The sequence below is a fragment of the Grammomys surdaster genome, unplaced genomic scaffold, assembly GCF_004785775.1.
Source record: "Grammomys surdaster isolate TR1022 unplaced genomic scaffold, NIH_TR_1.0 278, whole genome shotgun sequence".
NCBI lineage: Eukaryota > Metazoa > Chordata > Mammalia > Rodentia > Muridae > Grammomys > Grammomys surdaster.
This window is the reverse complement of record NW_021604719.1, coordinates 15,403,224-15,418,069: the sequence shown is the minus strand read 5'-3', so window position 1 is coordinate 15,418,069 and position 14,846 is coordinate 15,403,224. Positions and strand designations below refer to the sequence as shown.

The 14,846-nt window shown below is 36.3% G+C and overlaps 1 protein-coding gene across 1 annotated transcript in view; it reads right to left on the bottom strand.

Annotated features, from left to right (window-relative positions):
* Adamts19 (ADAM metallopeptidase with thrombospondin type 1 motif 19) overlaps nucleotides 1–14,846 on the bottom strand; it is a 186,374-nt gene that overhangs the window by 96,196 nt on the left and 75,332 nt on the right. The window contains exon 6 of the mRNA XM_028777164.1: nucleotides 6,298–6,403. Within this exon, the coding sequence (XP_028632997.1) occupies nucleotides 6,298–6,403 (106 nt within the window). The remainder of the gene's footprint in view (nucleotides 1–6,297; nucleotides 6,404–14,846) is intronic.

Here is a 14,846-nt window from a genome sequence, read left to right as displayed (position 1 = left end):
CTGTGTATAATATGATCAATTCTTCTCTCCTAGAGAGGAGGTCTTCAGAATAATGAACAAATGTTGGCATTTTACAAATGCAGTAATAAAACTTCTTAAGTGGTGTATTCATTTGGGAGATTTAACTTCCAAGACTCAACAATTTGCCCATTTCCAAAGAGCTGATATGATTTTCCAGTTGAGAAACAGAGCAAATTCTTACTCTGATGGCCAGTTTCCTTCTGGTCATGATGTTGGAACTTACCTTTAGCTGTGGAGAGAGCTGATGATGGAATTATTACTTACTAATATTTCCTGAACATGTTGGATTTCCTCCAGAAAAAAAATTATCAATAAATTGAGATATGTCTATTTTGAAACACATCTGGAGTCACCAGGAAACATTGCTAAGACTTGATTCCACCACTCTTAAATAAAACAACTGTGCATTTTTTCTGTGCTGATCAACACATTAGTCATTAGAATGATATCATTTCATCATCATAATAGCTGCATAATGTTCCGTTACAATAGCTTCAACTTTACAGATGAGGACACCGCTGAGGTCAAGGAGAGATCAGTGACGTAGATGTATGTCCACTCAGTCCAGTGCTCAATCAGACAGACCTCTAAATCACCTAACTCCAAGGCTTCTCTTTCTGGACCAAACTCCATTTAAACAGATGATTTTTGTTCTGAGGATTTTTTTTTAATGTCTCCCATTTAGCAGAAACACTTCTCTCCACATCAAGCTCCGGATCCACATAATACCACGTAATATACATTGCACGGAAAACTGTTTCAAGTAAGGCCTAGTAACACCTCTCTTCACGCTGTGCAACTGAGCTACATTTTAATAATCTCAGTTTAAATTCATCTCAACAAAAAGCCTTGGGCAAATAAACCTCTCTACGAACATTGTACATGGTTGTCAAGTCAACTGAAAAAATATTTTTATCTTATAAAACTTCTCAACTTGTTTAAAAGTCCCTGCCAGGAAGTTTTTGTGATATCCTGCGGAAAGCTGGAGACTGGTTTGGATCTTGAAGATGGTCCCTTTTGATGTTGGAAGAGTTGGAGAACACATGCATTCACTCCCATTTTGGGAGTAATCTGGAAAGGGTTTGATTTGTAAACAGTAATATTTTAAAAAGAAAAGAGTTTTTCTTTAACTGAGGAGGTGGGGAGAATAAAGGAAAGATAAATAGCAGCAAAGATGTTTTCAAAAGCAATAGGGAAATATATTATTTTTAATCTGCCTTAAAATATATATAATATAGTCTAAATATATAATATTATATATAATATTTATATATTCTGTATATATAGTTTAAATAAAGTTTTGCCCTATAGTGTAATAATGCTTCCCCAATGAAGCCACAGATTAAAACAATATCTACCACTAGGCTTGGAAATCTCGCTTCCAGTTGTTGGTTAGAGCAGTCCAGTATACTACAAAATAAAATAGTCTTTGGGTCAGTTTCTGCTCTGCAATTGCACCCAGTTGCCTCCCAGATCTTGAAGGTAGACCTTGTTGCAGAAGACACCATAGACTTGAAGGAATAAAGCAGAAATGGACCCAGAATACTCCTCCACAAAGATTAACTCTCACTATCAGAAGGCATTATTCCAAGTGCCAAGCAAGAAAAGAAGTAAGAGTCTTACTCAGCTATAAGGCCTGATAGCATAATAATGACCAGAGTGTAAGACATCCCCAAAAGTGTAAGAGTGACACTATCCTTAGAGGTAACAAACAATTGAGTGACTAACTTAGGGGATACTAAATAGAAGGGTTCATGCTGGTGCCAGAAAGTTAACCAACTACCCATAGTGGGAGAGGTCATAGACCCTACAGGAGAGCCTTCTACTATCATTACTTTCAAAGCCAATAAAATTCCTAACACTCATACACATAGGTAAATACAGCTCTCACCCCTTATCATAAAAGCTTCTTTTGTAGCAGATGGAGGCTACTACAGACAAACACACTGTCAAAATACACAGATGTGACATTTTGGTACTTAGAGTCAACTGGTATACCTACAAGGTAATCTTTACACCTACCTACACCTACAGCTCAGGGAACAGCATGGAAGGGGGACAGGAAGATAATAGGAGCCAAGGACCAGGAGAGTTGCTGTAAGATAATGTCTTCTAGACTTGACAAGGAATCTGCACCCATGAAACCTCAAGAATATAGCTGCCTAAAAAAGATTCTCATAAAAGTACAGTTGAAATGGCAATTTGGATGGGGAAAGTGTACCAAGGCCTCCTCAGCCCTAGATAAAGAGCTACAGTAATTGCCTAGAGAGGGACAATCAGTTTCTTTCAAAGAAGAACACCCAGATCATCCAACCCCAGCCATCATATATATATATATATGTGTGTGTGTGTGTGTGTGTGTGTGTGTGTGTGTGTGTGTGTGTAGCACTAAATGCATGCAGTATAACAATAATAATTAAAGAGTAAGGCAAAATCATAAGAAGGCAACATGGAAGGTTAAGAGGGGAAAGAAGAGAAATAATGCAAATACATTTTCGTGTATGAAATTCTCAAAAATTAAATTTAAAAGAGGTTCCTCTGGCGACTGTGTTAATATTTTTCATGACATAATATTTTTCACTAGAAGCTGTATACTATATGGAAAAATAAAAGAAGAAACAAGTGATCTCTATATCTAACTGGAAGTAAATTGGTTTCCATAAGACAACATTCGATCCTACTGAATATATAAATATATCTGATTGGATGTAATTGCACTGTTGTATCCTAATGAAAAAATGGTTAGATATTAGGAATTACAAAATAATTTATATTTATTATTTCATTTTAATTTTAATCATTTAATTCACTTTAATTTGCAAAAAAACCCACCATGAAACACGTATTTCTATTAGCATTTCTAAGACCTATGTGAGACAAGGCAACACATGTGTTGCTATGTGTTGAGATGTGTGCTAAGATGCTTTCCTGGCACATAGGAAGGCTTGGGTCCCATCTCCAGTCCAAATGTAAAAAAATGATAGAGGTGTAAAAAAGGAAAGAAAAGGGCATTCACCAACATTGTGGTGAGGCTGCCTACTGATGGTGTTTCCGTTTAAAGAGCACAAACTACTCCTTGGTGCTATAGGAGATGGCATCACTGATACAATCAAGACCAGGCTCTACCAAAAGTACATTAATTATCCACTGAGGGTGGGACATTCCTGCTTGCTTAGCCCACATCCTAAGAATGTTTTTAAAATTTTCCTTCCTGTCTCCCTTTGGCTGCCTCTGCTGCCATCCATGATGACAATTGCTGATCCTATCCAACTGTAGACCAAGAGTCCAGCCTCCAATGTAAAGTCCTTTCATTTCTCTCGACGAGAAGAGAGCCTGGAAATGTGACGGACAGGGTAATTACATAGACATGAGGTTGGTTAGACTGCATATTCCCTGGCCTTACTACCATTAATTGAAAGAGAACACTGATACATAGAGCATAAGAAATCTCACTATAGTACATTTTCTGGATGATTCTTATTTACTCAAAGTCCTGAGAAACAATGATACACTAGCTAAAAATCTATTCTTTAAACCATTATTCAAACCATCTGCCAAAAGACTTCAATTCACTTTTGCCTGGGACAGTTAGCGCTAGCCGAACTTGTCATCACTCTCTAATATGCTTTCCTGTGCAAATCTTCATTCATGCTTCAACTCAAAATCTAACCTTTCAATACCTACAAAGGACTGTTCAATAACTGGGATGTTTAGGTCCACTTTTCTAGTGACCTTCAATATCTGTGTCCTTAAAATACAGAGTATGTTACACATAATTAGTACTAACTATTGGGTTTGGTAAATATTAATAAATATCTATAAACAATTGCTGCCTAGAAGGTGTTTAAAGTTGCCATTTTAAAAATTGTCATTTAACACTTTTTCCTTGAAATATTCAATTTCTTACCAAATGGATATGTACTGTTCTATCAGCAGATATAAAATTATAGTAGTAACCATCCTACACTGAGAAGAAAAGTAAAAATATGCAGATGTCTTCTGAGAAACTTTGAGCAAAGGATTCCATGTCTCTTGCCCCCTTTACCCACTCAGGTAAGAAACGTATGACCCTAGTCAACATGTACGTGGTGGAGGAAAATACATCTTGTTTGCTATAGAGACTTCTAGAATACAACACAGTAACACTAAATTTACCTAAATTTGTAACTAACTTCGATGAGATAAGGGCTACTAATTATAAAAAATTAATTTTGAATTTCAGGAGCAACAGATTTCTAGAGGTTAAAACTTTATCTGTTAGTACAATCAGTTATTATTGTTGTAAAAATCCCACTCTATAAATCTTAAGAGAAAACAGTTTCCTGATTCTTAATTTATTTATATACTAAAAAATTTTGGCATATAGCCATTGTACACAGTATTGGCCATATTGAGATAGTTTCCTTCCAGTATATTACATGATTTGACCACACTCATACCCAAACCCTCCCCTTACCCTCTACTCCCTTCTTCCTGCCAATCTCCTCTCCCAGTCTCCCTTATGATTTCATGTCATAAAGTATGCAGTTTTATGCATTTGGACACGATTTTGGATTGCAAGTGAGAGAAAATGTGATATTCGTCTAGGCTGCATCAGGCTAGTTTCACTTAATCTGAAAATCTCCAGCCGCACCCATCAAATATTCCATGTTCATCCTGCTTTATGCCTGATACAACCCTACTGCATTTTCATATCTTATTTTGTAATTTCTTAACTTGTGGAGAGATTAATAAATAATAACAGTAAACATAGGAGACTGAACTGAAGACAAATGTCTGTTTACATCTTGATTATCCTTCTCAGTAAGACTTGGCTAAACCTGACATTTCTACTGCTGAAGTGGTTCACATTATATTCAGAATGAAGTCTGTTCCCAGTCTAGAACTTTCCACTATAATAATCTTCCTGAAAACACAAGAGGAGCTTTTGTGTAATTTTAATCCTACAGATGCCAATCACAAAAGTATTATACCCAATCTACTGAATGAAACCTTAGGTCCAAGGATAGCTGCTAACCTAATGTAGACATCCGGAAGTGGATGACTTGCATTCAGTGGCTTGTGAATAAGTCCCTACTCCAATTGGCACCATTTTTATAGCCTTGAGAGCATAAATAAAATTCTTTATATTTCTAACTATTTTTGCTATTAGTTGGGAGTCCTGACAACATTCAGTCACAAGATTATTCCACCAAGATATATGCCTACATATTGTTCATATGCCACTGTCACCAATTATCATTGGGATTAATGACAATGGCAGAGCTAGACTTGCAGGCCCTGTGCCCAGCAGTATATGGCCCACACAAAACCAATCCAATGAATTTCTGGAGGTTCTTTGTCTCATGATACTCCGCAGGGGCCTTTTTTTTCCTTTTTAATCCCTTTTGTGTATAATTATGGTTTCTGGTGTTGTTTCCATGGGATTGTTGTGTGTGTCAACACGTGTCTCTCTAAGTCCATATGTGTTTCTTGCATATTTGATTCATTTGTTCTTCTGTTCATTTTGTCATATTGCTTTTTGTTTGGTTTTATTTTGTCTTCTTTTGCTTCCTTATTATTTAGATATCTATTTGCTCTTTAATGAGACGGGAAGAAATGGTGTAGATTTGAATTGCAGGGGATATGGAGAGGATCTGATAGCATCTGGGGAAAGGGAACTTATAATCAAAATATATTGTATGGGCAAAAAATATATTTTCAATAAAATGGGGGAGGAGGAAATGATAGCTGTTTGCATCCTCTTGTGTAATCTACTAAATGCACCAGTCTGTGACTGGAGGAAGGTGCTTAGATGTGACAAATATTGTTCAGGATCAAGTTAGTGCTGATTACATGTCTCATGTAATTGTTTAGATACTTTACCTAAAACATGTAGATTTGTTCACTCAGTCTCTGCTGATAGCAACAGAGATTCTATTATTCTGAAGTATTTTTACATATCTGATGTGCTTTTCTTGAATTCTTGTTAAAAACACACTGCTTTGTAGTTCCATGCCTATTCCTGATATTTATTTGGAAATGTGTAGGGAAATCAGCCATGTGCCATCTTGATAAGGGCTACCACAGCACAGTGGACTTTATTCAAAGTATCAGGAACAGTTACAGGTTACAAAACGTGCTTTCCATTACTTCCCTCTGCTTCTTACCACAAGTTCTCCTAAGTTTTCAAGCACAGATATATATATATATATATTCAAAGACGTATATGAATCCCCAAAACTCACATTATTAATTCATGTGCTGGGTGTACAGCATGGTGATCATTTCACTTACTTGTGACCCATTTCATGGGCAATTGTAAACGCAAGGTTCAGGCCATTGTCTTCAGCAATAATACACTTTCTCTTTTCACTACACATTCCATTCAAGTAAGCAATACCTAAAAGACATCAACACTATTAATTATATATCAAATACAAACTTAAAAAAATATATGCTAAAATAATATAGGAATGTAATTGAGTTTTTCCCACTTAAACATAATAATATTAAATTGGAAAATCAAGTCTTTATGAGTGAAATTTTAGGTAGAAATACATCTGCATAACTTTATTAATATATTTTGAAATATCATATTTTAGATAAAAATATTTTATAACTTAATGAATTCTCAAAATGCATACTGTACAATGAGTCATATTTTTTCTTATGAGACAAATAATCACAATATATGAAATTGAATAGAAAACAATGCTATATATTTTTCAGTTATTGAGAACTCAGAAATAGAAAAATGGAAATAAATTCCACATAAAAGTTTTGAAGTTAATTTTAATTAACACAATTTTTAAATTGCACTCAATGAAATAACATTTTAAGCAATGTAAGAACTAACTATAATATTTAAATAATGACAGTATTGCCCTTGAAAATATTGGTTAATATGACATCAGCGCAAAGTGTACATGACAGTAAAATATTCTTTATGATAGAGACCTTAATGAGGTATTGGTTATTTTGCTTATTCAGAAGATTAGAAAAATTTACACTGTTTTAATAGGATAATAAAAGTATTTACATTTTTATTATACATTTGAAAATAAAATACTAATTTGTGACTAAATGTCTTCTCAAAATGCTAAATAAAGTTCACTATAACAAGTAATACTGATTATGGTTACAGTAGCTCCCACAGGATTTCTATACATTGTATCATCTTTTGACTCAAAATAAAGCCACTTGACCATCCTGTTCAGACTTAAAGGAGTTTTTCTGTCTGTGTATGGCATGGATGTATGCATATGCACCTGAGTATTATGGCCAGAGGATGACATCATGTCTTTATGAATTGCTTTCCACCTTTACTTTTGAGAAAGGATGTCTCACCAATCCTGGGGTTCACTGGTTCCCTAGGCTGTACAGCTAATGAACTTCAGAAATCTACCTATCTCCATCTATCTCCCAAGCATAGACATTATAGGTACACACTGCATCCTCCAGCTTTGTACATGAGGATGCGAACTCAGGTCCTCATGCATGCACAGAAGCCACTTAACTGAGCCTTTTCCTGATGCCCTTCTCTCGTAACTTGTAAATTTCTAGCCTTAACGAACTACCCAAGTTTCCAATATTATACTGAGATTTGTGTTCACACTGAGCTCCGTCTTTTGCCTCCTAACTTGAATAGGGATAACTCTAAGTTCCCGGGTGCATAATTGTTGTGCGATTATTTCTTTTTAATAGATGCCTTATTAACTTAAGAGAACTGCTCCCTGGAATTCTTCCATAGAGGAGGAAACAGATGCACCACCATAGGTGATGTAGGTGTGTCAGATGAATGAGAGACAGACAGTGTCTGTGAGAGAGAACAAACGTGTAAAAAAAAAATCACTGAGGGAATACACAAGTAAGTTAAGTACTGGGCAGGGGAGACACCTAATATAAATGCATAAGAGAAAAAAAGTCTCAGCTAAATTGAAGAGCATGTCCAGAAGCAACACTAGTATGTCCAGCTGAGGGACAGGCATCTTAGTAACTGACACACACAGAGTAGTATATGGATTTATTTATGAAGATGTTCTGTTGATCAAGTGTGAAGGAGGAACACAGAATACGTGTGACCTGTAAATTCAAGGAAAAAAAAAGTGAGATGTATAAGACTCTCTGGTGAGCAAAGTAGTAAGACAGAGGAGCCTGAAAATGTGGAGGACAGAGTACAGCAGTTGGAAAAACGGATTCATCAATAAAGGCAGGACTGTAGAGACAGCTCAACAATGGTTAAGAATATTCACTGCTCCTGAAGGGGGGCAGAGATGGTCCTTCTGCCCCAGGAGATGAAGCCCTCTTCTGGACCCTGCAGACTCTTGCATTCATCTGCACATATCCCTCCCACCCCAGACCCAAACCCACACAGACAAAACTAAACAATAGGTCTTTAAAAACAGAGGCCAGGAAAGGAGGCATAGAGTGGAATTTTAAAGTATCAGAGACATTTTGAGTCAAATGATTCAGTCGTGTTGCCTAAATGAAAAAAAATTAATGTTGGGATGAATTTAAGAAAACGGCAAAGGTAACCAGTATCCACAGAAAATGTGAAGAGAATCCAGATGAACCAGATGGTGCTGTGATGAGCCACAGGGGCTCATGTGTGAATGAAGAGTTGATAAACACAGTGGGAGAAACTTTGGTTTAGAATCAAGGAGTAAGGGGACCTTAGTAGCCAGCACTGTCATATCCCTCCTGCACCAGCATGTAACACAGGACAGCCGAAAGTGATCTCTCTGAGAATCCTTGAGTATAGAAGTCTATAATCACAAGATTTTAGAAAATCATTGACTATTGTGTTATAAAAAAAATACTGATTAATATTATTAATATTATTCTATAGACTCTGAAGACATTTATAATATAAATTATAAATGCATATGAAAGAACAGAAAATATTCAAGTGATGATTATGTATTTACACAGAGGTATGATAGCAGTTATACTATAATACCACTACCACGTATTTCAGAAAAAAATGGCTACATATTCGATAAATCACTGATAGCAACTGTACAATATGCTGAGATTATGGGTGAATTTTCTGCCTCTTTCCCATTTTCCAAATCATGTGTTCATAATGGTTGATACTGGGAAATTTAAAGCTTATAAACACAGTGATCACCCTTATAAATTTGATTAGTAATTGCAACTTCTCGTAGACCAGGTTGTGGTTTAACAATTGAAAATTACCTTCTGCTCCCATTCTACTGGCATGTAGAGTCAGAAACTTCAGCTGGTACTTGGTAAATGTGAAATTCATTGTACTTAATTTGGAAGGTCAAGGAGATGTCTTTGCCTTGACTGTTACAGAGAACCTCTGTAGTCATTTAAAAGAATTGTGTTATTTTGTTTCAAAGGCCACTTTTTTCTGTTCTTTTCAAAAGCCCATATGTTTCTTATTATAATGAGGTCTAGGGGTTAGGAGAGGAAAGAATTTACCACAGCTGTTATTAAAGATAGATGTGATACAGACCCATTTCAAAGTGCCATTAATGTAAAGAATTCTTGAAATGTAAAGCAAACAAACACAGTCTTCTCTTTTCCCATCTAAATGAAGCAAATTGTGAACCAGGGAACCAGAAGAATCTTTCCTCTAAAAACAAATTATAACTATGCTGAGACAAGATATACCCTACAAAGACTATGGGAGACTTCTGAAATGTTACAGGATGCATTTATGAAAGAGACTGTATGAAATCAGAGCTTGTATCTGACTAGCTAGATAAAGGCAAACAGAACTAAGTGTTCTTTGCTCCTGGACTGCTGCTTTTATGACCAGATGGACCATATGAATTCAAAGCTCTGACTTTCTTGGAATAAGGCTTCGGCAGAGATTTGGATAAGTTGTTTACCTCATAGCTGTACTCTATATACTATTTACCTATAAGGCGGTAACTTCTTGAGGTCTATGGCAGTCAAAATTCTACGTAATGAGCATGAGCGTCCAAATATGTTGATCATAGTTTTTCAAGTGTGAGCTATACAAATGCCAATTTTAAAAAAGTGGACACTAAGATACGTATATGTTTGTAAAATATCACAATAGAAAAAATTTTTAATTTTTCTAAATATGTTAAAGAGGGAAAACCAGGCAGGCTTTATGAGAAAGAAACTGGCTGCTAGTAACAGCAACTAGCTAAAGATGAGAAAAGAGCTAAAGAAATGGGTGGATATCCTTGGGCAAACATCTGAGCATGGTATGGGTCAGCGATGCTATGAGAGTAGATGGTGCAGGATCTGTCAATGTGCGTGCTGGCAGCCTATCCCTACATCAACAATTGATTTAAAATGTTCTGAACATGGCCTGTGTTTAAAAGTATTTGATACATGAAATTTCCTGCAGCAAAGATTAATAAATCGTGATTTGCTTCAAGCATTAAATAGATTCATAAGTTTGAAGGATGAAAATATATTTCATGCACTCAATAGCAAAAAGCCTGAGGGTATGATAATAGTGCCCAGATATTGAAAATCCATAGGCATGATTGATTACATAAACCTTTGACACATTACAGAAGTAGTAATCTGTCTTATTAATTAGCTTATTGCTAGATTATTTACTAAAGACCAAGCTAGCCATCTAGGGATACAAAAATCACAATTATACAAGTTATGGATGTGATATCAACATTACAAATGCCGATTTTAAATACACTTTCAAATTGTCTTAAATATTAAAGTAACTTATGATATCATTGACAGTGCAATTTCTATAAATACTAAGGAAAAATTACTTCCAGCATAAAGAAAGAACAGAATACAAGAGTGTAGTGACTTCCTTGATAACATGAGGTAGATTAATATGTAGATGTTAAAGGACTGTGTATGCTTTAAAATACACATTCTGATACTCCATTTATGAAAAAAACTGACTGTTTAACAACGCGTAAAGAAAAGAGAATTCTCCCGTACTAGAAAAAGCTCTTAAAATTTCAAATTTGTAGACTCTGGGTCAGGAGCAGAAGCTATCACATCCTATGGAACAACAAATGGTAGTATTTATTATAAGACATATCTTCAAGATGTATGGGGGTATAGATTCTGTGGTGTAGCATAAGGCCTAAACATCAAATTGAACTATGAATTATTTCTGTCTCCCTTAATATGGATGTTAATCCTGATAAAGCATCTATTTGTATGATGGTGAAGCATAGCACTTGGATCTGGAAGGTGAATACAGTTGATTATGAATAGGCTTAAGGATCCAGGGAGAACAGCCATTACTGATACAGTTCTCTAGGAACTCTTTGTGTTACTTAGAAGAACTAAATGAACTATTTAGCAGTTTTTAATATTACAATGCTCATTAAATATTTGAGAATGTTCTAAATAAGAGAATTAAAACAATAATTTTTTTAAAAAAGCAAAATTAGAATTGCTACTGTCTATGATTTTTTAAACATGAAATAACTTTAAATTTTTGCTATTATTAAACAGCAGCAAGGCAGCTTGGAAAATCAACCACAACTAACCCGAGAATGCTAGAAAAGACTCAGGAGTCTGTGAATGGATGTGTGAGGCCATGAGTTAATGTAAAGGCAGGACCTGCACTAGGAAATATTGGTACACACGTGACTTCCTCATGATACTGCATATCAAAATATTAGTACAATAAATTGTTATTAAGAATAAGAACTTGTAATGATATGTGATACAATTGTTCAAATATATACACGAATGCTTATTATAGGCAGCTGTAATATGCTAGCATACTATATATTATATATTTGTAAAGAGTACAGAAAGTAATGCATGACTAACACCAATAGTTACCGATAACAATTTAAATAATTTCAGACTGAGGCAGGGAAACACAGGAGGAACAGACAACTCTGTATGTCGTTGGGAATGCAATCCCTTCTGAAACTCCTACTGAACTTCAACAGTTAGGCTGCTGCTAATAAGTGAGACCTTTAAGAGGATATTAGGCCCCTGACCTGATTCTTTGTAAATGGTTATTACTGTCAATGTGGCAGTGACTTGTTTACTGTGACTAGGTCCAGAGGAAAGCATGCTTTCAGCCTGATCTTCCTGGTTACCTTCATACTCATTTGCTATCTACCATGTTATAATCCAGAGAGAAGGCCCTATTACACACCAGAACCCATTACACACCAGAACCATTGTCTAGGCTCTGTCTTTTATGTTATAGTTACAGAAAACAAAGACACAGTATGTAAGACAATGGTTGAAAGCATTAATATTAAAGATGCTTAACATTTAAAATACAGAGAAATAGAACAAATGTCGCTCCAGGTTGTGAGGAGATAAATGGAGGAGAGCTATTCAAATGATCCAGCAGTGATATCAAGAGACAAATAAAAGGATCAAACAGTAAATAACCACAAAAGAATAACAAAGCAATGCAGAACGACTCCCCAGGAAAATGCCATACTCATATCGGGTTTGCTTTAAACATCACGGCTGTAAGGGAGACAAAGCAACAATAAATAAAGATAATATTCCCACTAAAGAGCAACCCCATAGGAAGACCAACAGTCTCAACTAATCCAGACCCTAGGTAGCTCACAGATACTGAGCCACCAACCAGGAGCATACAAGGGCTGGTCTGAGGCCCCTGGCATATATGTAGCAGAGGTCTACCTGGTCTGGTCTCAGTGAGAGAAGATGCACTTAATCCTTGAGAGACTTGAGGCCCCAGGGAAGGGAGAGGTATGGTAGGGTTGGGGGGAGCACCCTCTGGGAAGCAAGGGGGAAGAGGAACCGGATGAGGAACTGTGGGAGGAGAGAATGAGGTGAGGCAATGATTGAAATGTAAATAAATAATAATAGTAAAGGCTAGTCTGAGCTGAAACTAAAATTATAAGTCTGGGCTATTTTTTATTTTTCAGATTATAATTATAACATATCTCCCTTTCCCATTCTCAGTCCAATCCCTTCCATATGTCTTTCCTGCTCTCTTTCAAATCCATGCTTCTTTTTTGTTAGTTATGGCTACATGCAGATATAGATACGCATATATATTCCCAAATACAGCCTGCTCAGTCAGTACAGAGATACTTGGATGTGCCTTTTCAGGGCTAAACACTTGGTATTGGATAATCTGTTGGTGTGCTCCTCCCTTGGAAAAGACTGTTTCTTCCTCTCTAAGAATTCCTTCATTGCCTGCATATAAGGCAATATTCCTTCATTGCCTTCCTGTAAGGCTGAGCTTCCTGGGCCTCCCCCATCCACTCGGGCAAGCCTACTGGTATCATCCTTGTTGAGTACATGTTCAAGCAGTCAGTTGGGTGTAGCTTTTGACCTTTCTATGAGCCACAATCTCACAGCAAACTCCCAGACCATCTGGCTCCTACAACCTTTCTGTACCCTTACCTACAATGCTCCTGGATTCTTGCCCCTTGAGCATTCTTGTTTTAGTCCAGTAGAGAGCCTAAGGACATTACTTACATAATCACTCAGCACAAGGCCTGGCTGAACAAAATGTTTAGTGTAGCTCTTTTGCTTTCTAGACCAGTTTAACAGTCATGAATAATAACCATACCACAGATTCACAATCATGTTGCTTTAACATTGCTTCCACCATAGAAACTAGTTGATGGCTTTTCGATTTTTCTTGAGACAAGTTCTTAGGGAAAGTAGAGCCCTAGTCTTCCAAAACGGCCTTCTAGCAGATCCCTTAGCACCCATTCAAGAGATACATGCAAAGTCAAAATAGTTAACATTTTATTGATGATGAAAAGCAGAGATATGTTAAATGCCCTAAACAAAATCAGGGAGTGGCATTAAATTCACTGTGATTTTTTTTTCTACTGACACTCACTACTTAGAGGAAAAGGCCAATTTCACTTAGACATGCTACAGGCAAAGTAGGAAAATGTATAAATTTGATAGCATTTGGATCCTTTGGTTTGAGTACTTTATGGATTTTATATAAATAATAAACACAGACAAGCATTGTTGCTGCAGACCAAACTATGATTGATCCAATGAAAGCATTATAAATTTGATTCATGAAATGAATTAACTAAAGCACCAAGTTTGCTAGAAAGAACTGACAGTGCTAGCTATTCAGGAAGGTAGCTGATACTCCAAAGTGTAACAAGGAGGTTCAAGTTCTTCCTCCAAACCAAGTGAATAGTACTCCCTGCTTTCTCCCCTAACAGATGAGGGTAATGGGTCTTATACTGAAGTCCTTGATTCACTAGGGGCTAAGTTTGGGGCATTGTGAAAGATAAGGATCTATTTGTGTTCTTCTACATGAAGCTATGCAGTTTGACCAGCACCATTTATTGAATATTTTGTCTTTTCTCCAATATGTACTGTTGGTCTCTGTGAAACATCAAATGACTTTAAGATTCCGGATTTACGTGTGGGTCTTCAGTTGTATTCTATTGATCAATGTGTCTGTTTTGGTGCTAATATCATACTATTGTTACTGTGGCTCTGTGGTTGACCCTTAAATCAGGAGTGCTTATTATATCTAGAAGTTGTTGTTGTTTTGTTTGGGTTGTTCATTTTAGTTGTTGTTCAAGATCATTCTGGCTATCCTCTGTGGTTTGTGTTTCCAAATGATGGAGTCTTGTTGAATCTGCAGATTGCTTTAGATTGCACATCGATTTTCACAGTACTATCCTCCAAGCATGAGAAGTCTTTCTTTCCATCCTCTGGTATTTTCCTTATTCAATGTCTTAAAATTAGGATTGTACAAGTCTCTCATTCTCATTAGATTTACTCCAGGATAAAACTGTTTAGTCTATTATGAATGGGATTGTTTCTCTGATTTCTTTCTCTCTGTGTTTGTCATTTGTATATAACAAACTACTGATTGCTCCTTTCCCTCCCCTCCCCTCCCCTCCCCTCCCCTCTCCTCC